Source organism: Pseudorasbora parva, chromosome 11 (genome assembly GCF_024679245.1).
Source record: "Pseudorasbora parva isolate DD20220531a chromosome 11, ASM2467924v1, whole genome shotgun sequence".
Taxonomy (NCBI): domain Eukaryota; kingdom Metazoa; phylum Chordata; class Actinopteri; order Cypriniformes; family Gobionidae; genus Pseudorasbora; species Pseudorasbora parva.
This window is the reverse complement of record NC_090182.1, coordinates 7,420,157-7,447,943: the sequence shown is the minus strand read 5'-3', so window position 1 is coordinate 7,447,943 and position 27,787 is coordinate 7,420,157. Positions and strand designations below refer to the sequence as shown.

Genomic DNA, 27,787 nt, shown 5'->3' with positions numbered 1-27,787 from the left:
ATGTGTCACGAGGAAGCAAACTCTCGCAAACTCTCTATAGGTTGAGCTGGAAAGAGACAGAATGATCCGAGTGGAACGCTCTTAATATTTTGATGTTGCTTGGGAGGCGCAATTTACAATTTGAGGGAGATAAACCCATTAATGGTATAATATATTAATGCATTTTTAACATAAAAAAACTCTTATATTCTTCACCTTTATCTCCAACCATTCAAAATTGTTCTTTTTTTCCTATTTAAACAATGGTTGCATGATTGCATTTATTCAACAAACACAATTGCAAATAATATGTGCATACTTAGTGACAGAAAACAGCACAAGCACCCTCTTTAAAGAACACATACATTAATTTGACCAGGATATATCAAGCATTATAAATGCTAAACTCCAGTATTTGTTTTCAGATCATAAATGGAGTGAGATTAAGTAAAACACTGGTCAGAAGAAAATATCCATTTACAAGCATAGTTCGATTTGAGGGATTTGAACTCTTAACATCTGGCAACTTCAAGCATAAAAGCTTGTGGAGGCTTGTGCTACAATGCAAAATAACAGAAATGTCAAATATAACATGTTTTCAGCAGGGCTCGACATTAAGCCTTATTATATGCTTGTCCTTCAGACAACTCAATTGGCCATTTATTTATTCTGAATCAATATTCTCATCAGTGTTCAATTAGCTCTTAAATCAGCATATTTGGAATATTTGCCACCTTAAATTGATTTCCAGGGCCTTATTAAATCTTCCATGACATTCTTAAATTTTATCAATAAAGGAATGTAAAAATTGTGTAAAAGATTTAAAAAAAAAAAAAAAAAAAAAACATCAGTCGTTGTTCAGCTGAAGACACAAACTTCTGTTTCGCTCACTCTTGTAAAGGTGAAGACGCTCATACCTCTGTCACGTCCATGACCTTGATTGCTGCCAGCTGTCCTGTTTTCACATGTCGACCCTGTCAAACACAAGGACAGCGATGAGAAATAACACACAAGAGCATGTGGGCCTTCTGAAGGACAAGAACATGTGAATGTTAATGATGTCTGCACTTGTGTGCTTCATCTTTGACGAGGTTTTAAATGAATGAGTAGCTCCACAGTCTATACAGTAACAATTCAGGAAGGGGAGTTGATTCATTTTTTCTAGTACATTTAAAGATAATCAGATGAACTTGTAGCAGCTGAAAATTCAGATTATTCTGTTATTGACAATATTGGTTTAGTATTTGAATTGCTCAATGATAATGTGTTGTTAGCCTGATCCTGGAATTTACTGTATTATGCAAAATGTCATATTTGGTAAAATTTTGATGAATAGAGCAAAAGTAAATGGTAAATGGACTGCATTTATATAGCGCTTTCAACAGACCCTATGGCCATCCAAAGCGCTTTACATATTGCCTCACATTCACCCATTCATACACCGACGGCGGTGTCTGCCATGTAAGGCGCCATCCAGCTCGTCGGGAGCAGCTGGGGTTAGGTGTCTTGCTCATGGACACCTCGACACTTGGTCAAGTGGAACCGGGGATCGAACCACCAACCTTTCGGTTTGTAGACAACCTACATGAACCACTGAGCCACTGCCGCCCCGTATACATAATCAAATGGCGATATGGACATGGTGTATGTGAAATTTTAAAGATTGTTGTTGAAATCTGAAGTCTGCATGCCTGTGCTATGCTGTGCGTGTCTGCATTTAACTATATGCGAAGAACATGAACTTCATCTGCAGAGTCACTTCACCAGTTCATTTGGCAAAACTACCATCTTATCATATCACACACAAGTAAAAAGATCTTCACTACAACCTGCTAAAATTTGGTAGTTTGGTTTAACACAGCACAGTAGGATGTACTTCTCAAAGTACTAACAACAATAATAATACAGTTTCTTAAAAAAAAACTCATCAATGTTTTATTTAAACAGTCTGTTGTGAAGAACTGTTTGCCAAAAAAAGAAGAAAAAAAATTGCACAATTGATTTCATTACATTTTATAAGATTGATTAAATCGTTAACGTTTCATCTTTCACTTTTGATAATACAATTGTATTAAATCCATAAAACACAGAATCCATAAAACAATGGAAACAGGCAGCACATCTATATTTGCGCAGAGGAACATCTAATATCTGTGTATTTACTGAGGGAAAAACAAACATTCTTTATGCAATTATATAAGAAATGACACATGAACCCACAGGATGTCTCAGTGAGCTGAAATATGGCATCTAATTATGGCTAATGTTTCATGTCATGCTCAAACACACTGACCTTAAAACTGACACAGTTCCTTTTCTGCTTTCAAGTTCCACATTCACATACAGTCAAGCATTACATTAGTATGGTGTCAAGAATAACATTTGATGATTATAGTGACAAAGACGTGTTTTTACAATATATTATAATAATAAGAATATTAATAAATTAAGCAGTGACAATCACAGATCACATAAATAGCTGCAGGCCGACACTGTTGCCCAATTGTTACCTGCCACCAATAGTATAAAGGGGTGTTACGTCCCTCGTTAGTTAGATGTTAAAATGTTTAGTAAATTATAAGACACAACACAACAGAGGTGTGCAGGCCAAATTTTAGCAGGCTTTACTCTAGCTCAACCAGTAGAGCGTGGCGCTAGCAACGCCAAGGTCATGGGTTCGATTCCCAGGGAAAGCAAGAATTGACAATAATGTAAAATGTGTACCTTGAATGCAATGTAAGTCGCTTTGGATAAAAGCGTCTGCCAAATGCATAAATGTAAACGTGTGTGCACGACCGATAGTGTAGGGGAACATGCCAAAAGGGCGATCAACACTCAACAAATTGAAAAGTATTTAATGTTATTATTATCATAAAGAAAAGTAATTTTGTGAAAAGTAATAAAGTAGAAAATAAATTGACAAAGTACGAGCAGTCAGGATCAAACAAACATCAAACAAATGTGGAGAGAGAGAAGGAGCAAACGAATGGTGCTTAAATCAAAGAACCAAACATAACCAAAACTTCTCTAACTAAAGATTCAAAAACTAAACTAAATAACAACAAAAGATGTGGAAAGAAACATATTCGACGTCCGAAAACGCCATAACTAGCGTTTGTTAACTAAACCAAAATCAAAACAAACATAAACAGCACCACTCCTGCGCTTGGTGTGTCTAATACATGATTTGAGCTACGTGTGTGGGAACGTAGGTCGCGACCTGCTATGGCTCACAACCTCTCTTACACCTTTCACTGCGTGAAGTGAACAGATGAGAAGATCGACACTCAGAAACCCTCGGTCATAAAGCAAAACAACAATTTCTGATTATTCTCGGACTGGACTCTCGAACGAGAGACCGTCGTCACCAAGTGTGCTCTGTCCCCCCAAAGTCAGAGCCCCTCCTCCCTTTCAGCTTGCTCCATTCATAAAGAGCCTCGCGTTCGCTGATTGGTGGTACCCGCCTGACGTCAGCGTCTGACGTCCGTCGATTTACAGGCGATCGTCCACTCACGTTCCAGCTCTGAAACACAGGCAGCTGATACAAATACACACTCACATATAAGGCCCAGCGTGACATCAAGACAAAATACGTAACCGCGTACGTAACACACACAACATGTATACACAAATAACAAAAAAAAAACTACGTAGCACCGCGTACGTAACAAGGGGTCATGAACTCACAAACTTCATCATTGTAACTTTAGCTCCACCCACTGGTGTGTTAGAGAGATGACGAGGAGAGAAGAGCGATACAAGATGGACAACAAATAACATCACCTTTCAAAGGATCCTAATGCTAGGAACGTGTTTATTTTCAACAATGTGAATGTTTCATTTGAGCATTATTTATTTGTATTCAGTACATTTCAAATGCAAATTTGGCTAGGATGCCAGGGTTACACCCTACTCTTTTTTCCGAAGGACATCCTGGGATTTTTAATGACCACAGAGGGTCACAAGTAAGTAACCGTGTTAATTCTAATGATTTCTGATAAGTAATGATTCATGTGCAGTCAGATGTTCTGCACAGATGCACAAGTAAATCAAACCAGTGACTAAACAGTTAAGAAAATAATCAGTTATTTAAACAGTGATTCAATTATATTTAGAAAGCCAGCAAAGAACACTGCCTTTAATCATTGGAGTTGTCTATCAAATAGTGAGTTTATCAGTGATTGAGTTCATCAGTGATCGAGTTCTGGACTCCCACTATAATCAATAAATCTCATATTTACATTGTGTTTGCACTGTTAGTGATGATTGAAAGCATTCGCTAGTGAGCAGACATCGAGTCGCATTGATGAGATCACAGCATTCATGAGCTCAACATGTCTGTGATCGGCTACAATGATCATCACTGCAACCTTTCATGCCACCATCTGAATATAATGCCATAGATCTAAATATAATGCCATAGAGCTAAATATAATGCCATAGATTTAAATATAATGCAATAGATCTAAATATAATGCCATAGATCTAAATATAATGCCATTGATTTAAATATAATGCCATTGATTTAAATATAATGCCATTGATTTAAATATAATGCCATAGATTTAAATATAATGCCATAGACTAAATATAATGCCATAGATTTAAATATAATGCCATAGATTTAAATATAATGCCATAGACTAAATATAATGCCATAGATTTAAATATAATGCCATTGTTCTGCCCTTGGGGTATTGTCCGTGTTATAGTAATTAGGACCTCTAGCGGTCAAGTATGGTATTGCAGGCTGAATCAGGAAGTTAGTTGAAGAGAAAAAGCACATGGTAAAGATCGTTCCAGCTGCAACAATCCTCTGTTATGTTTCAATTTCTCCTTAGCAAGAACTGCCTGTAAGTGGTTTATATTTTCTATATGTTACAATATTCCTAACAATAGATTTGGGCCAAATCCATGTTGATTTAAAACCATATATGATTACAAAGCTTTGATTTCAATCCGTAGACTAGTTGTTTACTGAAGACGTTATACTTCATTGTAATTAAGCTCTGTTAGTCTTTGTATAAGAGACAATTTCATCTTAATGTATTTTTTGTGCTTATTTTCAGTTTCACTCCTTTGTTCATGTTTACATGCTCAACCAGAGTCTCTATTAAACGGAGCTAAGAAGCTATATCCTGACTCTTATGTTGTTCATGACGGGAGTTTGGCTGGCTGTCTAATTTTGGTTAAGAACACCAATTGGAGGACAGTACAGTGAAAAGGCAATTGGTTGGAGTAATTACGACATTGATTATGTGCAAAGTATGAACGAGCACCATGGACGAATATAAGGACGGCGACAGAGCTTCTCAGAAGAGTGCAGGCAGCAGTCGCACATCAGTTTCAACAGCCAGTGCAGCGGCAAGGGCCCGTGCAAGGGCTGAAGCAGCATGTGTCCGTGCATCCTTCGCTGAAAAAGAAGGCAAGTTAAAAATTGAACAAGCAGAGAAGGAAGCAAAAGCACTCCTAGAGAAGGCTAGACTCACTGCTGAATTGAGTGCTTTAACACTCCAGAGGGAGGCAGCAGCGGCTGTAGCGCAGGCAAAGATATTAGAAGCAGCTGAGGAACAGTTAAAAGTACCAGATGACAAAAGTGCTATAAGATCATACAAGGAAGAAAGTATGCAGCGTACAAATGACTATGTTACACAGCAAGCTGAGTTACAAAAACATTCACACCGTCATGAATTTGTACCTGTCAAGCAAGAGGAAAGCTTAGTAACGTGGGACAAGTCGCTTGAACCATTGCCACTTATCCCTCATTCTCAAAATCAGGTTAAATCGCCAGAGAGATGCATCACTATGTCTGATTCCTACTTTTTGCCTCTCAAGATAAGCCCTAACATCCCAGAGACCAATAACGAACAGTGGCCACATCCTCAGTCAGGCGCTCATACCAATCTATACACCACAGCGCAGCCCTATACTCCTCTTCACTATGCTTCCCGGGCCGAATCGGTCAAAGGCCCCCCCATGACTGAGTTCGTAAAGTTTCTGGCACGCCGTGAATTGGTGACTACAGGGCTCCGTCAGTTCGATGACAGACCAGAAAGTTTCAGAGCATGGCAGTCCTCATTCTTAAATGCCATAAAAGAGCTCGACATCTCAGCTAGCGAAGAGTTGGACCTATTGACTAAGTGGCTAGGAAAGGAATCAGGCCATTATGTCAATAGAATACGTCTCATGCATGTTAACAATCCTCAGGTTGCTCTTAGGAAAGCCTGGGACAGACTGGTCGAATGTTATGCTTCACCTGAGATAATCGAGGATGCGCTGTTCAAGAAACTGGATATGTTTACAAAAATTTCCAACAATGATTTTGTGAGACTTAGGGAACTTGGAGATCTACTAATGGAGATCTTATCGGCGAAGCAAGATGGATACCTGCCCGGTTTGGCTTTTTTGGATACCGCTCGGGGCATCAGTCCTATAGTAGCAAAGCTCTCACACTCTCTTCAGGACAAATGGGTAGCCCAAGGATCCAGGTTCAAAACAGAACACAACGGGGTTTTCCCCCCTTTTTCATTCTTTGCTGAGTTTATTTGCTATGAGGCACGCATCAGGAACGATCCTAGTTTCTCTCTTACTCGTTCCAGCGATATCTATCCCAAGGAAAGACCAATTCTCAGGATGGAAAGAATTCCATTATCAACTCACAAAACGGATGTTCTCAGTGACAAGAGAGTAGAGAACCCAGGAAAGTACTGCCCAATACACAACAGACCACACCCTTTGAAAAAGTGTCGCACTTTCAGAGCCAAACATATCGACGAGAGAAAATCTTTCCTCCGTGAGAACGGCATATGTTATAGGTGTTGCACATCCACTTCCCATTTGGCCAAAGACTGCAAGGTAACTGTCATGTGTAGTGAATGCGAAAGTAATCGCCACGTCACAGTCATGCACCCTGGCCCACCTTGTCAGGTGCCTAAGTCTCCTACCCCGCAAACGAGCTATGGAGCAGAAGGAGATGACAGCGAATTGTCATCCTCCACGGTGACGTCACACTGTACCGAGATCTGTGGCAAAGGGCAACCAGGAAAATCATGCTCTAAGATATGCTTGGTGCAGGTGTTTCCTCAGAATCATCCAGAGAAGGTTGTCAAAATGTACGCAATACTCGACGATCAGAGTAATCGCTCATTGGCAAACACAGAGTTCTTTGAACTGTTTGGGATAGAGAGCGAACCTTCCTCTTATTCCCTTCGGACATGTGCTGGTGTTACCAACATGTCTGGCAGGAAGGCTGAATGTTTCATGATATCACCGGCTGCAGGAGGTGCTTCCTTTGCTCTACCACCACTCATAGAGTGCAATCAAATACTGGCCAGCAGATGTGAGATACCTACCCCGAATGTAGTCTTGAATCACGCTCACTTGAAGTCAATCGCAAGCCAAATTCCCAAACTCGATCCCAATGCTCAGATCCTTCTTCTACTGGGGAGAGACATCATTAGGGTGCACAAGGTCAGACAACAAATTAATGGCCCACATGATGCACCCTTTGCCCAAAGGTTAGACTTGGGTTGGGTGGTAGTTGGTGAGGTATGTTTGGGAAACGCCCATATACCTAGTGCGAGCACCTTCAGGACCAATATATTAGAGAATGGTCGCACCACTTACCTTTCACCCTGCACTAGTTACATGAACCTGAAAGAGGAAGTACCTTACAGCGGGGAGACTCGGGGTGTTATCCTCGGAGCGCACAAAAACAGCATGTACGGTACCTCAGAAGACAGCCTTGGTTGCGATGTGTTCCAGAGAACTGAGAACGACAATAAACTAGCCCCATCCATTGAAGATACAGCATTCTTAAGAATCATGAATTCAGATGTTCACAAGGATGAAGAAAACAGTTGGGTCGCCCCATTGCCCTTCAGAGAGCCAAGACAAATGCTCCCCAACAATCGTGAACAAGCTCTTAATAGGTTTCATTCTCTGCAGCGTACCTTTACTAAGAAACCAGAGATGGAAAAACAGTTTGTCTCTTTCATGAAGAAGATTTTGGAGAATGACCATGCTGAACTTGCACCACCTCTGAAGGAGGGAGAGGAGTGTTGGTTCCTGCCGATCTTTGCGGTTTACCACCCAAAAAAGCCAGATCAAATCAGGGTGGTTTTCGACTCCAGCGCTCAACATCATGGTATCTCCCTCAACAACGTCTTGTTAACGGGGCCCGATCTGAACAATAATTTGCTGGGAGTCCTTCTTCGATTCCGTAAGGAAACCGTAGCCATCACAGCTGACATCCAACAAATGTTCCATTGTTTCAAGGTCAGAGAGGATCATCGTAACTTTCTAAGGTTTTTCTGGTTCAGGGACAGCGACCCTACAAAGGATGTCATAGAGTACCGCATGAAGGTACATGTTTTTGGCAATAGCCCTTCCCCTGCCGTTGCCATTTACGGGCTAAGGCGAGCTGCTAGCGAGGGTGAGAATGTGCATGGCTCAGATACTCGACAGTTCGTGGAAAGACACTTCTATGTGGATGATGGGCTTGTGTCCCTACCTACTGATGATCAAGCAGTCAGTCTCCTCCAAAGAACACGAGCATCTTTAGCTGAATCGAACCTTCGTTTGCATAAGATTGCTTCAAACAGCCCAGCTGTTATGCAAGCCTTTCCTCAAGAGGAACACGCTAAGACTATAAAGGACTTAGACCTTAGTGGTGAAATTCCTCTTGTACAGCGGACTCTTGGGTTGTGTTGGGAGATAGTGGGCGACACCTTCACCTATGATGTGTCAACAGTCGGCAAACCATTCACAAGACGTGGCGTGCTGTCCACTGTAAACAGTATCTTTGATCCACTCGGCATAGCCTCTCCAGTCACCATACAAGGCAGAGCTCTACTACGGGAACTCTCAAACTGCACCTCAGAATGGGATGATGTACTTCCGGAAGAAAAGAGAGCAGAATGGGGAACATGGCAAGACTCCCTCAAGGACCTGAGGCAACTGCATATTCCTCGAACCTACACCTCAATTTCCCTCTCTAAGGCCAAACTTGTAGAACTGTGCATTTTTTCTGACGCATCCACTAAAGCAATCGGCGCGGTGGCTTACCTCAGGGTCATTGACCATGATGGAAATAGTGATGTCGGATTCGTCTTAGGAAAATCCAAACTAGCACCACAACACAAACCAACTATTCCGCGTCTTGAACTCTGTGCCGCAGTGTTGGCAGTTGAAATTGCAGACCTGATTCGCCATGAGATGGATCTCAGATTGCACGCCGTCAGATTTTACTGCGATAGCAAAGTAGTCTTAGGGTACATACACAATGAGACAAAGCGTTTTTATGTGTACGTGTATAACAGAGTTCACCGAATTCGCCAATCTTCCAGGCCTGAGCAGTGGTTCTATATTCCGACTGAGCTCAACCCAGCTGACCACGCCTCTAGAGGAGTTGCCGCATCCCAACTCAACGATTCGGCATGGCTTAAGGGTCCATCGTTCCTTTCCAAGCCATACACATCCTTGCAGGAAGCGCCTGAATCATACAAACTTGTCTGTCCAGAACAGGATGTTGAGATAAGGCAGGATGTCCTCAGCTATTGCACCCAAATTAGACTTAATGGTTTAGGGACAGAAAGATTCCAGAGATTCTCTACATGGAAAACCCTTGTAAGAGCTATTGCCCTTTTGATCCACATCGTTCGCACGATCAAATCCAAGAATGGTTGTGAAGAACATGTAGGGTGGCATCGTTGCGATAAACTTCGTACCTCACAAGAGTATTCGCTAGCCTGCAATGCCAAACTGCACCTCAGAATGGGATGATGTACTTCCGGAAGAAAAGAGAGCAGAATGGGGAACATGGCAAGACTCCCTCAAGGACCTGAGGCAACTGCATATTCCTCGAACCTACACCTCAATTTCCCTCTCTAAGGCCAAACTTGTAGAACTGTGCATTTTTTCTGACGCATCCACTAAAGCAATCGGCGCGGTGGCTTACCTCAGGGTCATTGACCATGATGGAAATAGTGATGTCGGATTCGTCTTAGGAAAATCCAAACTAGCACCACAACACAAACCAACTATTCCGCGTCTTGAACTCTGTGCCGCAGTGTTGGCAGTTGAAATTGCAGACCTGATTCGCCATGAGATGGATCTCAGATTGCACGCCGTCAGATTTTACTGCGATAGCAAAGTAGTCTTAGGGTACATACACAATGAGACAAAGCGTTTTTATGTGTACGTGTATAACAGAGTTCACCGAATTCGCCAATCTTCCAGGCCTGAGCAGTGGTTCTATATTCCGACTGAGCTCAACCCAGCTGACCACGCCTCTAGAGGAGTTGCCGCATCCCAACTCAACGATTCGGCATGGCTTAAGGGTCCATCGTTCCTTTCCAAGCCATACACATCCTTGCAGGAAGCGCCTGAATCATACAAACTTGTCTGTCCAGAACAGGATGTTGAGATAAGGCAGGATGTCCTCAGCTATTGCACCCAAATTAGACTTAATGGTTTAGGGACAGAAAGATTCCAGAGATTCTCTACATGGAAAACCCTTGTAAGAGCTATTGCCCTTTTGATCCACATCGTTCGCACGATCAAATCCAAGAATGGTTGTGAAGAACATGTAGGGTGGCATCGTTGCGATAAACTTCGTACCTCACAAGAGTATTCGCTAGCCTGCAATGCCATTTTCAGAGCAACTCAACAGGAGAGCTTTCCTATGGAATATGCAGCCCTTTCTGAAAGGAAAGCCCTACCAAAGAACAGCCCTCTCTTGAAACTGGATCCCGTTCTCAAGGAAGGTTTGATCAGAATCGGAGGAAGGTTGGAAAATTCTCCTTTAAGCTCCATTGAAAGGAACCCCTTGGTTCTACCCAAGCACAACCACATCTCCAGTCTGTTAGTGCATCACTACCATGAGAAAGTAGAACATCAAGGGCGTCATTTTACGGAGGGAGCCTTGAGAAGGGCTGGTTTCTGGATAATTGGAGGGAAAAGGCTGATTAGCTCAATCCTACACCACTGTGTTACCTGCCGTAAGCTCCGCAGGAAAATGGAGGAACAAATTATGGCAGACTTGCCTCCTGAGCGCCTAAACACAAATCCCCCATTTACCTACGTAGGTTTGGACGTTTTTGGACCTTGGATGGTCAGTGCGAGACGTACTAGAGGCGGACACGCGGAGAGCAAACGCTGGGCTATATTGTTTACTTGCATGAGCATAAGAGCGGTGCATATCGAGGTCATCGAATCAATGGATGCTTCCAGCTGCATCAATGCTCTGAGACGATTCTTTTCCATACGAGGACCCGCAAAGCAGCTGAGGTCCGATTGCGGCACAAACTTTGTGGGAGCAAGCAAAGAGCTAGGACTAAACAAGCTGCAACAGGAGGAAAAGGTTCTCAGATATCTGAGTGAGCAGGGCTGTTCCTGGGAGTTCAACCCTCCTCATTCTTCGCACAGAGGAGGTTCTTGGGAAAGAATGATTGGAGTGGCCCGCAGAATCCTCGATCACATCTTACTAAGAGAACACACTCCTTTCTCCCATGAAGTCTTGTGTACACTTATGGCCGAAGTTTCAGCCATCATCAACGCCAGACCACTCATTCCTGTATCAAGTGACCCAGAGTCCCCATTCATCTTGACTCCAGCAGTGTTGCTTACTCAGAAGGGAGCAGTCCCACCTCCGCCAGGGAAGTTCGGTGACAGGGATCTTCTTCTCAATCAGTGGAGACAAGTACAAGCCCTTGCCAACGAGTTCTGGCTCCGATGGAAAAGGGAGTACCTACCAACCCTACAGAGTCGCAGAAAATGGAATAAGACATGTCGCAACTTGCAAGCAGGTGACGTTGTCTTGTTGAAAGATAACCAAGCTGCTCGTAATACATGGCCTATGGCAGTGGTCACCTCTGCTATTCATAGCCAAGATGGAAAAGTACGTACAGTTAGTTTAAGGACCACTGCTCAAGGTACTCCAAAGGCCTTCACAAGGCCCGTTACAGAGGTCGTCCTACTGTTACCCTCAACAGATTAAAGGTTTATGCTAAATTTGAGCAATATAGACAGTGGTGTCATAGACACCAAGCGGGGAGTGTTCTGCCCTTGGGGTATTGTCCGTGTTATAGTAATTAGGACCTCTAGCGGTCAAGTATGGTATTGCAGGCTGAATCAGGAAGTTAGTTGAAGAGAAAAAGCACATGGTAAAGATCGTTCCAGCTGCAACAATCCTCTGTTATGTTTCAATTTCTCCTTAGCAAGAACTGCCTGTAAGTGGTTTATATTTTCTATATGTTACAATATTCCTAACAATAGATTTGGGCCAAATCCATGTTGATTTAAAACCATATATGATTACAAAGCTTTGATTTCAATCCGTAGACTAGTTGTTTACTGAAGACGTTATACTTCATTGTAATTAAGCTCTGTTAGTCTTTGTATAAGAGACAATTTCATCTTAATGTATTTTTTGTGCTTATTTTCAGTTTCACTCCTTTGTTCATGTTTACATGCTCAACCAGAGTCTCTATTAAACGGAGCTAAGAAGCTATATCCTGACTCTTATGTTGTTCATGACGGGAGTTTGGCTGGCTGTCTAATTTTGGTTAAGAACACCAATTGGAGGACAGTACAGCCATAGATTTAAATATAATGCCACAGACTAAATATAATGCCATAGATTTAAATATAATGCCATTGATTTAAATATAATGCAATAGACTAAATATAATGCCATAGATTTAAATATAATGCCATTGATTTAAATATAATGCCATAGACTAAATATAATGCCATAGATTTAAATATAATGCCATAGACTAAATATAATGCCATAGATTTAAATATAATGCCACAGACTAAATATAATGCCATAGATTTAAATATAATGCCACAGACTAAATATAATGCCATAGATTTAAATATAATGCCATAGACTAAATATAATGCCATAGATTTAAATATAATGCCATTGATTTAAATATAATGCCATAGACTAAATATAATGCCATAGATTTAAATATAATGCCATAGATTTAAATATAATGCCACAGACTAAATATAATGCCATAGATTTAAATATAATGCCATTGATTTAAATATAATGCCATAGATTTAAATATAATGCCATTGATTTAAATATAATGCCATAGACTAAATATAATGCCATAGATTTAAATATAATGCCATAGACTAAATATAATGCCATAGATTTAAATATAATGCCATTGATTTAAATATAATGCCATAGACTAAATATAATGCCATAGATTTAAATATAATGCCATAGACTAAATATAATGCCATAGATTTAAATATAATGCCATAGATTTAAATATAATGCCATAGACTAAATATAATGCCATAGATTTAAATATAATGCCATAGACTAAATATAATGCCATAGACTAAATATAATGCCATAGACTAAATATAATGCCACAGACTAAATATAATGCCATAGATTTAAATATAATGCCATAGATTTAAATATAATGCCATAGACTAAATATAATGCCATAGATTTAAATATAATGCCATAGATTTAAATATAATGCCATAGACTAAATATAATGCCATAGATTTAAATATAATGCCATAGACTAAATATAATGCCATAGATTTAAATATAATGCCATAGATTTAAATATAATGCCATAGACTAAATATAATGCCATTGATTTAAATATAATGCTATAATCAACACTTTTCCCGGTTAGTTAACCTTGAGATCTGTAATAGTAAAAACGTGCTAAAAGTTTTCACGAGAGTTACACGTATACTATGAATGCAATTTCATATGCAAAGATGTCGGCCAATCACACCATTGATGATTACACTGAAGTTTCACAGACACGCCCCTTCAAACGGAGCGATCAAATAGGAAGCTAAAATCAGGGAAGGAAAATGCCTTTTATTTCTAAGTTGTGACCATTTTTTATGTAAAATCATTCTAATATTATAAGGGCAGAAAAGAAAACCTCATAAATCTAACAAACAATGCAGTTAATAACCCTTTTAAATCTTGGCATATGTGACAAAGAAATATAAAGTGTCACTTATTTTCTTCTGCTGAAGTTAACATCCATATAGCATGGACTGACATTATGGTACCCCTGCTCTTGTGTTGGTAGGAAGGAAAGAGCCCCTTACCTAACCCAAACCATTTCCTGACGGAGGACAGATACCAAAACACTTCATGAAGGTGAGGAAAGAGGGAAAATAATAGTAGAATTGAAAAAAAGGTGTCTAATGATGTGTAAAAGAGAGAGGAAATCAGTTCCCAATTATACAGTGCGTTTTAGATACCAGTTAACACCGCCTTAACCAGACATGATGTGACAAGATTCAGCCACAAGCAATATGACCGTCCACACAAAAAGCAAATGGGATGTGACACGACAATTAAACCACACACAAAAAAACAACAACCACCATCTATTCAGACTACTCTCTCACACTTGCAACATGATGCGACTCATTGACTTCTCTAATGCTTTACCAGATGGTAATGCTAATTCGAAATATCCTATTTGATGTTTAATATACATGAGCGATACTTCTGTGCAATGAGATGTAACGCCCTTACCATAATCACAAGCTTGTGAAATGCCAAAACAAAAACTAAAAAACTTTTAATGTTAGATTATTTTTTTAGTCCTAGTCTCTAGATGTGAATAATGAACTTTACTGGTCAAGATCACGATTTGATATGGGTGGATGATAGCCTGAAATATAAGCTGAAAAAGAAGTTTCCTCATAATGTAATGTTTTGTCATTTGGTGTCATTTCTGTTATCACTGTATAGATAACAATTTTAGCATCTTATTCATTTTTCAGGTAAATTAGGAATGTTTAAAACTGACAAATGCTTTTTTTGTGTCATTATTTTAAATGCACACAAACAGAGAGAGTTATGCACTGCCAAAACGCAGGACCAGTGGCTTGAGAAGAGAAAGGTATTGAGGATTGCAATTGACAGAAAAATTGCTTATTTCTGGTCAGAGAGTCCCTCACTATATGTCACAAATTAAAGACAGGCAATTAAGGGGATTAACCATCTTGCAGAACATATAAATACATAAATATAGCTTTTAAGCAGTAACCATTTAATCCAAGCACATCAAAGTGACCAGCTCAAGGATGAGCAAAGAGCATATGGTCTGAATATGAATATAGAATATGGTCATGACTGGCCACGTTTCAGTGCAAGAAATTACATAAAATACCATGCTGCACCTTATTATCAAACTTTGAGAATTTTAATATCAACCCTTAATGTCTTTGACAAACAGTTTAAAGGGGTACTTCAGCGCTGGGAAGATGAATCTGTATTTAAACTGGGTCATCAATGCAGTAGAAATGTGAAATTATTTTTGAATTTGGTGTCTTCTAGACTGAGAAAAGACAGAAAATGTATTTTTGTCCCATGGGGATGAAAGACTACAATTCCCTGAATGCTTCGCTGCCCCGTGAGGCCATTCCCAAAACCACCAACTTCATTACTGTGACTGAGTTAGAGAAGACACTACAATTAAAAACTGAACGTGTCTGTTCAATATAATGAGTGAGTCACCGCGCGAGTGTCACAGCCCTGAGCACTAACTGCAGGAGTGCAACTAACTAACTGCGACTACATTCGCGGCATACATTCACAACGCGAGTTCAGTCTGGCACGCATTTCAGATCATGCCTTTGCAAGCTTAACTTTCATAGAAATGAATTTGAGAAGTTAAAAGACTTACATTGCTCACCATAGCTCCGTTTAAATGATCCTGTCTGCAAGCTGAGCTCTCCCTGCCAGCTGAGTGTAATCGCCCATCCCCCATGCGCAGATTCAAAACATGCGGAAATGGCTCCCTCTGCTGGCTGTAGTCTTTAGCCTCTGGGCAAACATTCCTCCTATGATGCAAAAATCGTCATTTTGCATCATAGGAGGAATTTTTCCAGAAATAAAACGCATAAATCTCTTGTCTCAGGGAGATATGAGGGGGGAAAGCACAATAATTTGAATATTCTCCAGGGTTTCTACTGATACAAAGCCATATGCTAATCGCTGAAGTAACCCTTTAAGAGCTTTAATCTTTAAATTACTTTTTTGTCACATGGAACATGCTCTAATGAGGATCTGTGTAAAATTTGGTGATAAAAAACTATTTTATATATATATATATATATATATATATATATATATATAATTATAATTATTATTATTATTATTATTATTATTATCTCAAAATGCAGGACAAGCAAAATAGCTGAAAAAGCCAATCGGACAAAATTAAAGAAAGTTGTATTTTAGGCCTAAATTTGTTAAATGACATCATAGTATCATAGTACAAAGACCACTTATATAAAAAATATTCCTAAATTACGGTGAGCATGGGAGTGAGCTGGATGAGGACATCACTGTTTTCTCCAGAGTTGCTTTATAGATGAACTCATTCAATAACTGATGAACTTTGCACAGTTAAGGAAAAATGCCTTTTATTTTTAAATTGTGATCATTTTTTATTTTAAAAGTCATACTAACATTATAAGTGCAGAACAGGAAACATTACACTGTAAAAAAAGGTTTGTTGTTTTTTGTTGGTTTAACTTTAAAAAAGTAAGTAACCTGGTTGCCTTAAAATTGAGTTTATTGAAATTAAAAACTTGAGTTGATACAATGAAGGAAATTTGTTTATTAAATAGAAACTCAAAATATTTTTGTATCTGAACCACATAAACAAATTGATAAATCATTCCCCATGTTTCTCTGCGTCATCAGAAATAAAACACATAATTACCCAATATGCTTACAAAATCTTTTAATAATCTTTTAATAAGGGTTGTCAAATCTCAAAAAATGTTCATTGTATTAACTCAAAATTTTAATTTCAATGAACTCAAAATTAAGGCAACCAGGTAACTTTTTTTCTAAATATTTTTTTACAGTGTATAAATTAATAAAAAAAACAAAAAACAATGCACCTCATGACCTCTTGAAATCTCAAATGGCATATGATATAAAGAAATATAAACCAAACTGAATCAACACTGAACTGATTTCAGAGAATGACTGACTTCTGTTTGCATCACTTAATCATAAGTTCCCTGTTTATCACTGCTTTAAAAATAATCTGTGTAATATAAAGCACTATAAAAAAAGAAGGTTACTTGACTTCCTGCATGCTGTAGAAAGAGTGCAAATTATGTCACTTCCAATGTCACAATTTCAAGAAATGTTTTCACATCATTTGACCACACAATGTGGGGCACTGTTAAATATGATGTATTAGATTATTATTACCAGCACAATGAATTCGATTAATAATAGACTATAAAACAATAGGTTTTATTTGGTGACAGACAGAAGTTAGGACAGGTCAAAATAAGTTAGCTTCATAAAATGTACTGGGAAGTGCCTAGTAACTGGAAATGATGAGCAGTTTCTGCATCATTCTTACAAAATATGGTTTCAGCAACAGCTGACACCCTTCCATTTTACCAAGAAACACTAGCACAGTTGTGACTCAATTATCCAGCTCTGTGTAGATATTTATAGAAGTGAATGTCAGTTATGTCTTGAGTTAATATAGACACATGGAACAAAATATATGGCATCTGTGCATCAGGTCTAGACAGATATGCTCCTGTCCATTATGTCAATAACAGCAAATCTGACAAGAAAAGGCTGCTATGTTAAGCTTATTTCTGCATTGGTCAGATAGCAATGCCTAAAAGTCAGGAGCTGTGGGATATTAAATATCTAGCTATAGCTGTACTTCCACATGCAAAATGAATCAGATTTATGTGATTAAAAAACACATTTGGAAATAAGGCTGGGATGAAAATACTGATCAGTTCTCATTTTGATGAACCAACATTGAGTCTTAAATCCCAAGAATCAATCTTTTAATCTATGCTGATTTCATTTGATGAATGAACAAAACTTTGCATCTGGTCTCACATCCAATAAATCAGAATAAGATTTGTGCTGTTAATCTTGATACGAGAAAAAGTGCAAAAAATGTCCTGTATAAGTGATCTTGTCACAAGTATGCCGGTATTAAGATGTATGATGCAGCTCAGGCAATACTTTTAATAAACAAGGAGTAGATAGAGAAATCAATAGACACCTAGCACAACAAAAAGTGACAAAGGACAGAACAGAGAGTATAGCTAAACACAGCATTAACAAGTGAACTTAATGATAAACAGGTGAATGTAATCAGTAACTAAAGACACTAACTAGGACATGCTAAAGACTAAACCCTAAAGACTGTAAAGCCTAGTTCAGACTGCACGATTTTCAAACTCGTCGGGTCACAGCTCTATTCACACTGCATGACTATCTGGGGTATCATTCAGTCACTGCTGTGTTCACACTGCACGATGGTTTGACGACAGAGGAGTTCACACTGCATGACTGAACAAGAGGAAGAATCGCCGACAACTCTCTCGCTCTCCGGTGTGCAAACTACGTTTCCCAACTACACGTGCGATGTGACGAGTAAACAACGCGAGATCACACGTCAGTCAGACCGGAGTTCTCGCGCGAGACTTGGAATTGTTATTAAAAATGATAAACTGCACAAAGTTTGCTTCAAATTGTATGTGCGCTGATTTGTGGAGAAAAAGAAAAAAGATTATGGCGGAAGAAATTGTTGGAGAGACAGAGGGAGCCAGGATCTTGTTCTACAGTTTGAGGTAAATAAATAATTATTTAATGTGCTGCTGCTGTGGCTGGATGTGCAAATGTTTGGCCTTTGTTTCTGTTTGATAGAATTGTAAATATATCTATTAAAATACTGAAATTCTGCTTTATAACTCCTCCCTGAACCTCCTGCTGCCCTGTATCTCACTCTCTCATTGGCTGTCGGTGTAATTTTCAGTCAGAATGCAGTTCACACAGCAGGAGTTTGAATCGCCGACAGGTCCAGATATTTAGCATGCCAAATATCTCACCGGCGTCGGCGACTCGTCTGCAATTCTCTCTGATCGCGTCTTTGATAATTCATACTGCGTGATTGTCACTCGCGTGCACGAGCACCGATTTGCCTGTGATCTCGGGCATTTGTCGGCGATTTCACAAAACCTGTCGGCGACTCAAAATCGGGGCAAAAATCGGGCAGTGTGAACTAGGCTTAAGGGTAAACCACAAAAAACCAAGACATCTGATCAAACACACAACTTAAAGGGATCCCCTGGTGTTGAGACTTGTATGGCTTAATATAACATAAATTATGTTTCTTAGTGAATTATGTAGTAGAAAACCCATGAAAGATCTACGTTATTTAAAAAAATCCATTTTATATTTGGACCATGGGCGCGCCATTTTGTTTGCGTTCTAGGTTGATGACGTAGAGTGGTTGCACTTGGCAATCAGCTGGCGTTACCCGTAGCTATTTTTACCACAACGCAACTCGAAAATTGTTTCAGAGTTAAACAAAACCAATGAATTGCTTTGTAATTGTACTTAAAACACACTCAAACATACATGTGCACACAAACTCACCTACACAAGATTTAGCACAGGTGCATCGTTGACGTTTAACCCTCTGTGGTCTGAGGTGTTTTTGGGGCTCTGAAAATGTTTTAACATGCCCTGACATTTGCTTTTTCCTCACAGCTTCCTCCAAAAATTATGAAAAGCATGTTTACACGTTCACATGGCTCACATGGATGATTAGCGTATGAATAGCCTGCGCGTCATGTGGGTGTGATCACATTACAGATAACCACCTCAGACGGGAAAAACTTTACCTCTCGCTGGTTTCATACAGATTACATAATCAGAGAATATTTGTTTTCGGTTTGACTTCATTTAAAAACAGTTCAGAAAGAAGTTCACGGAGACAGAGACAGCAGAAGGCGCACCCTGTTTGATTTCTTTACAAAAGCACAAAGGTTTGTTGTTAATGCGAGTTTGTCAACTAAAAACTTTGTGCGTTTTTTTTCATTCAATTGCAACGTTAACAGCGTTTTGGGTGCCTGGAAATGCAAAGTTTTGAAAAGGGTTTTAAAGAGCAAGTGTTTAGACAAAAACAGGAATCTGGGAAAATGGTCTCGTCACGCATCATGCATATCTCGTGTCTGAGTGCATCCTTGCTCCAGTTTGAGCAGTGTCGCCTAGCTACTTAAACTCCAAGACCATTTTTTTGGGGATTTCTACCTGGATTTGGCCTACCCAAATTGAAAAGCCTCCCATACACACATACAGTGGTCTAAGTTCACAATTTTGGTGTCATTTTACAGGAAACCCTTTGAAGTTACATAAAACACTGCTAAAAGTGATAAACATGAAAGTATGTTGTCTAAGCTGTTATAACCCCCCAAAAAATGTTGGCACTTTTTGATAATTTTTTATAAATTCATTTTTTAAAAGTGTGTAACTCAGGCCCTGTGTCCTCTAGGACCCTGCAGACACTTTGGGCTGCTTCCACTAAACTCCAGAATTTTTTTTTGTCTGTGTCATGTGCATGTTGTATGCAAGATTTATTCAAATGGGTTATCCTGTTATCCTGCTACCCCCCTCCACCACCATTTACAGTGATATAAATGCAATATTCCAGTGTCATTAAATTAATTATACACTCTGGAAGCAGCCCGACGTGTCTGCAGGGTCCTAGAGCACACAGGGCCAAGTTACACACTTTCAAAAATTAATTTATATAAAATAATCAAAAAGCGGCTAATTTCTTGGGGGGTTATAACAGCTTACACAACATATACTTACATGTTTATCACTTTTAGCAGTGTTTTATGTAACTTTAAAGGGTTTCCTGTAAAATGACACCAACATTTTGAACCTAGACCACTGTATGTGTGTATGGGAGGCTTTTCAATTTGGGTAGGCCAAATCCAGGCGGAAATGGCACCAGAGTAATTTAGTGTAAATACATTTTTTTGTAAAACAAATGCCAAAGTGATGCATATCTCCGGAAAGTAGAGACTCTAAGCTTTTAAAGCTAAGCTTTTGGTACCACATATGACATTATAGCTCCTCCACAGAAATTTAAAATGGAAAGTATATACATGACGATGTTATTCCCGACCCTGTACAGGGTCCTTGGAGTTTAAGTGACTAGTCTTTGATTCTCCAGAATTGGGCTACTTTTAAGCTGTAACAATTGTTTCGGCGGGTTAATTTCCACCTCTGTGAGTATGATATCGGCGCTCCAACACCCCCCAGATGTATAGATTTAGTGGATATTTCATCCACCCGATGGAGAAAAATCACATTGGGCTATTTTTGGGCTACTTTGACTGGGTATTTGGCTACATTTGTTGCACAGACCTGGCAACGCTGCCAGAGAGAGAGACGATAGCACAGAGTGGATTATATGTGCGAGTCGGCGCATACCACAAAACGCTCCGGACCCGTTTGAAACATCTTTAAATCGGCAACAAGCTTGATTAAAAAAATGCATCTGGCTTCATGACAGACATGGTCACTTTGAACTGACATATAGAAAAGCGCAAATCATTATTCGGTATTAAGGCTGTATATCAATATGAAGTGACATTGGGCATGTTGGCTCAGTGGGTAGCACTGTTGCCTCACAGCAAGATCATCCCTGGTTCGAGCCCCGGCTGAGTCAGGAGTCCTTTCTGTGTGGGTTTTCCCCACAGTCCAAAGAAATGGAGGTTAGGTGGTTTGGATATGGAGGACAAATTGTAGGATTGTGTGTGTGAGTGTGGTTGTGTCAGGAAGGGCATCTGACGTAAAACCTGTGCTAAATCAACGGTGTGTGAAGCAGACCCTGCAAACGAGAAGGGAAAATGCTAAGATGATGATCAATATTAAGTGGCAATGCTAACTGCTGGCCTGGCATGCACAATACAGATTTTTTAGTCGTTTCATGGATCAGTCTGTGCGGGAATCATTTTGATAACTGCATTATTCATGTAACGTACCCTTAGACTCAAAATATCTTCTTTTATGTTTTGTGGAAGAAAAGAGTCATATGGCGTTGGAACGAAATGATGATGATGATAATGAGTAGGCCTTATAATGAAAGAATTGACTATTTTGGGTGAACGATGCCTATAAGACAGGGGTGTCCAATCCTGCTCTTGGAGGACTTTCTTGCAGAGTGTAGCTCCAACCCCAATTAAACAAACCTAAACCAGCTAATCAAAGGCCATGTCTGAAATCGCCCTTAAATAGGGCATTATTAAGGGGACAACAATTTGTAGTGGAGAGTCTGAAACCATAGCGGACATAATCGAGTTCACTAATTCTATCCCATATTGCACCGCAATAACGAGTGTACCGCTTATATGCACTCAATGGCTGTCTCAATTCACTCACTCGTTTTCATTCGCTCTCTTTAGTGGACTAATGTAGGGTATCGTGATTGAGGGTTTAGGGGGCGATTTCAGATCCAGTCAAGGTCTTAATAGGCCAGGGTTGCTCAAATCCAGTCCTGCAGAGTTTAGCTTTGATTTGGATTTGAGGAACCTTGTAATAGGCATACTAGAAACTTCTAGGCAGGTGTTGAGGCAAGTTGTAGCTAAACTCTGAAGGACAGTGGCCCTTCAGGACAGAGATTGGACACACCTGCTTTAAGACACTGCTGATCAGACTAGTCTGAGCTCTTGCACTGGGCGGTTCCCTGTTCGTCATGCTGTAATGTGGATTGGTGTAAATGGGTCAGTCAGCACAGGGACAACTGAACACCAAACATGATGTAATGCACATGTCACTGTTTGGAAATCAGCATTCAAGCATTTTGAGAGCTGCTGTGTCATGGCTCAGACACACATACTTCTTCAGCATAAAACAGGGACAGGAAACGGCCTCACTGACATCATCCTGCCGAACACCATGTTTAAAAGAGGAACTAAAGAAACTATCCTGGAAACAGGACAGCAATGTTACCACTAATGATCAGACTGTTGGAACAAACCAATCCAAACATCAAGTATTAACCTTCGGCGCATGTGAAACAAACTGAATTATAGGATCAACTGAGATTTGAGCCGAACATGTTAGCAGATTTTAAATGATATTCCTGTCTGAGGGGATTTCCTCGTGTTCTCCAGGATGCCTGTGAACTGGGACATAAACAGGAAGTGCTGTCTAAAAAGGGTGACAACTGGATTATACTTGAGAAAAGCAGTTCTCCAGTAATTCCTTTATACCAGTGTTAAACCAGTCCAGGATCTGTGGAGAAAATCTTAAAGTCTTTCTTAAAAACAATAGAGTGCTTCTGACTGCGTTTTGCCAGTGTCTAAAACTGTGATTAGAATGGGATAAAAACACTGGCGGGGAAATCATTAATAATTTATTTCTGTTTATTTCTTCTTCTTTTTTTGTTGCTTTTTTAAACTTTTTTTTAACCTGTAATACTTTAAGAATAAAAATGATGAACTAAAAGTAAAAAACAAAACAAAAAAACAGCAATTATTTAAAATAATGGAATATATTAAAATAATTATATTAAAGGAAGTGTATGTAAGATTGTGGCCAAAACTGGTACTGCAATCACTATCCCCTCTCCCACCTGACTCGAGGTTGCCAGATTGGCTGCAGGATCAGCAGGAACGTTTGTAGATCTGCAGCTGTGGCAACTAGAGCAGATCTGGCAACCCGGATGCCAAAACACTACTGACTTTGTGATTGGTCGATAGGTTGAGGGCGGAGCTTCAGGCCAAAACACAACATGACATCATCAACATCAGTTGAGGGCTGCAACAACAACTTTTAAATGACAATATCCTGGCCGGACTACTGTTGTCAGTGATATCAGTATTTGAAACGAACATGATTTCTTAGTGTACGTTCACACTTGTCATGTTTGGTTCAATTAAAACGAACCCTGGTGCGATTGCTCGTTTAGTGCGTTTTATTTAAAAACATATGTGAACGCTGCCACCCAAACCCTGGTGCGCACCAAACAAGCGGACCGAGACCACTAGAAAGATGGGCCTCGGTCCGCTTCCAAACGAACTCTGGTGCGGTTCGATTGATATATGAACGCAACACGGACCAAAGACATGTAAACAAACCAAAAACCGGACGTAATGTCTCAAGATGCGACACATAGTCAGCTGATTTGACGACACAGAAAATTCGGTGTATCCAAAATCAATAATGTTAACGTTAGAGGGCAAACGTAGAGCAACGAGGAAGTGCCTCATCAATATTTGGTCTGACGAGCATGTTTAGAAAATGCTAGAAAAAAACACACAAAAAGCACAACTGGTTCTTCTCAAAGGACCCGTGTTGCCCATTTGACGATACAGACGACAGAACTGCCGTCTCTTTTGAATAAGAGGCGCCCGTCTCTTTTCTGGACAACAGAGGAAGTCCTGGAGCTGTTTTGAATGTTTTGAAAATTTTATGAGCTCTTCGTGAGTTCTCAGCTGGTAAAAATAATGCCATATGTACACGCATAAAATGATGGCGTGTAATCCGCACACAGCATTGTTTTGAATGTTCGGTAAGCGAGCTCCTACATCATATAAGCCGACCAATCAGGTTGTGACCGTCCCCCTATGCCTTTGGTTCGGTAACTTTAGGTTCGCTGTTAAAAATGCCGGTGTGAACGCTAAGCAGACCAGGACTATACGTTTTGTTTTTGTTTTTTGGTGCGGACCAAACGAACCAAACTAACCGAACTACAAGTGTGAACGCACCCTTAATGTCTAGCGACATATCAGGGCCATTTTAGGATTAATTGAAATACATTTCTTACATACAGTTCCTTTAAAACAATATGAATATTTTTTATCACTTATTTAACACATAATTGCTGATTAAAGTATTGCTTTCTTTCAAAAAAGGAAAGAAAAAAACACTGACACCAAACTTTTGAACGGTAGTGTATTATTACAATAGATTTCTGTTTTGAATAAATGCTGTTCTTTTTTAATATTTTATTAATTAAAGAATCACAGGTTACAAAAAAATATTAAGCTGCACAACTGTTTCCATCACCGATAATAAATCCTCATATTATAATGATTTCTGAAGGATCATGTGTCAAGGCGATAAATGATGCTGAAAATACAGCTTTGCATCACAGAAATAAATTATGTTTTAAAGTTAAAATAGAAAAACATTATTTTAAATTGTAAAAATATTTCATAATATTATAGTTTTTACTCTGTATTTTTGATCAAATAAATGCATTATAAAATACTTATTTCAAAAACATGAAAAAAAATTGTAATGTTTCCAAACTTTTGAATGGTACTGTATCACGTGAATGGTCTATTTCAATGTCAGAACAAATTTGTGTCATACGAGATTTCGAGTACGATGTCAAAATAAGGAAGAAAAGTCGGTCGCAATTTCCGTGTCATGCTGACTTTAAAGATGTAGTAACAGTGAAAGCACACTCACAGGAAGTAAAGAAGTGATTGGATTTGAGTTTGGAAATACATGATGAAACAAGTGTGTGTGTGTGTGTGTGTGTGTGTGTGTGTGTGTGTGTGTGTGTGTGTGTGTGTGTGTGTGTGAGGTGCTAGTTCAGAGCTAGTGCTGGTTCAGAGTTGGTTTGACTTGCGAGCCTTCTAAGAACCAGTTTGCCTTTCCACATGCCACCACAGAGCCAAGTCTTACGTCACTGCATACATCTCATCTTTTGTATCAAACACACCAGGCTTGTTCGAGATGCATCGCCGTTGCGCAGAACGAGGAGTATGATTTCAAAATAGAGCAAGAGTGATTTAAAAGCATCAGCAGTCGTTTGCTTTTGTTGATGTCTGGTACTTTGTTGTACCACGATGTACTTGCAATTGGTCTGCTCAGCACCGATGCATCTCGAGCAAACCTTCCATCAACAATGGCGAATGTTGCGTTACTATTGATACACATGGCTTTGCAATCCTACATCGACATCAAAACACCGCAAATCCAACGCATTTGTTCAGATCGCTGTAATTTGTATACACAGAGATTACAATAGAGTAGCTATTAGCTCGATTAGCTGCCATTTCAAAAATACAGGCCACAAGTTTCTGTTCATCTTGTTGGTCACGGTAAACCCCATCCCCAGCCGCCGATGCAAGAGGTTCTTACATCTAGACCAGCAATATTTCAGTGCTACCACTTTTCAGTGAACCACTTTTTCACCTCGTCCAGACCTAGAGCTGGTGCTTTGGGTGTCGAAAGACAAAGAACCGATTTGAAACTAGGCACTAGCTCCGAACCAGCACTCAAACTGCCTTGGTGGAAAACGGGTACATTTACCTTTAATAAAGTAATTTATTTCAATATAAATAAATAACTTTTTAGATGGCTTTAATCTATGTATCAGAGACCTACATCATAGCATTTATAACAACATGGAAAAGGTGATATATTAAGTGGTATATGGTACTAAAAATATGAAGCAGTATCACATGATTACAATATCGATGTATTAATCTGTGCACATGCCATCCAAAAGAAACACCCTACAACGTTTGGCTGCTTTTACTGCAGCCTTTTGTGAAGAAATCCAGAAAGAAGAGAAGAAATCGTCCTTTTGGTTTCTATTGCACAAGATGATCCACAGTGGGATTATTGCTGACAAGTGACTTGTGCAACTGTAACAGATCCACCCAGAGCTGAATCAAACACATATGTCCCATGGCACAGGATGTTTGGGCTTAAAACACACTTCTTTAAAGATGCGATATTTATCTGAAGCATGTTGTGACCTTCACGAGGAAGTGAGCTCCACCCAGAGAGTGTGTCAAAGACAAAACCACACTTGGAGGTTTCATTAGCGAAAAAACTTCCCACACACTATTTATGTTACTAGCGCTGCTTGTGGTCAAAGAGCTTTAAGAACAAAAGCCTGATCCAGAACAACTGCAATGTTGCTCTCTATTACACATAACTATCATGTTTCACACGCAAAAAAAGTGAACTTCCAAAAAAAAAGCACAAACCTTGTAGACCTGTCCATACGTCCCATTGCCGACCACCTCGATGAGCTCAAAGATCCCTGCAGGATCCTGAAATAAAAAAATATATATATATATGGATTGGCTGATTAGAATCACTTGGTTTTAGACAATGGTGTACTTTACTCGATTTGACTAAAGCAATGATGTCCGCACTGTTATCTTGGTTGGCAGTTCGCCGTGATTTAAGGCTCAGTCCATGTTTTCACTCTGACAACATTCCTATATCATATAACGTTACGATTGACAATGACAAGTGAAGAAAAGTACACGAATGTTTCCCCAAGATGTAAGCGACAGACGACAGTTGAGTTTAACAGAGCTTGACATGGCATTTGAAGTAAAATTAACAAAACTTATCGCTACTGAAACATTGTAAGCGCCGAGAGAAACTTTGTGCCTAGCCTCGGCCAACCGCTGCTGTTGAAAAGATGCAAAATAAGTAAATAAACACAGTAGTGCTACACTTACCCGTAAAGAGGCGAGGTCAATGTTGCTCAGACTTGTTGTAGTAAAGTCTCTCGCCATTTTTATAAGCTCGTCTGTCAATATCAGTTTCTTAACTGATCATGGTTTGAAGAACAGTATGTCTGCCCATCTTCAGGGTGATTAATCCTACTAAAGCGAAGGCTTGGCTCATGAATATTAATAACATAACGGAACTCTCGCCCTGCAGTTGGAATTGATTCGCTAATGTTGATAAGTGGGCGTTCCCAACAGGCGCAGTAACCAATCAATTCACAGTCCAACTTAGCTGCTAAATATTAATTAGCTCATATTCCTAGATACTCCCGGAAAGTTACAAAGAAACGTCAATATGATCTAATTTATATTCATATGCTAGTCCTTTACTTTAGTAGGATTTGTCATTTCTCTGGACAAACACAGGAAACACGGAACAGGAGTAAAAAGTGAAAAGCTGCCCCTTCCTCTGCTTAAAACAAAACAAAGCTTCCCATCT

The 27,787-nt window shown here is 39.5% G+C and overlaps 1 protein-coding gene across 3 annotated transcripts in view; it reads right to left on the bottom strand.

The window, feature by feature from the left end:
- si:zfos-2326c3.2 (mitogen-activated protein kinase kinase kinase kinase 4) overlaps positions 1-27,440 on the bottom strand; it is a 91,265-nt gene extending 63,825 nt beyond the window's left edge. For all 3 annotated transcript variants that reach the window (XM_067456901.1, XM_067456903.1, XM_067456904.1), the window contains exons 1-3: positions 27,298-27,440; positions 26,812-26,877; positions 897-953 (exon numbers count right to left, since the gene is read on the bottom strand). In XM_067456901.1, coding sequence (XP_067313002.1) covers positions 897-953; positions 26,812-26,877; positions 27,298-27,354 — 180 coding nt within the window. In that variant the 5' untranslated portion in view covers positions 27,355-27,440. The remainder of the gene's footprint in view (positions 1-896; positions 954-26,811; positions 26,878-27,297) is intronic.
- Positions 27,441-27,787: the final 347 nt, after the last annotated feature.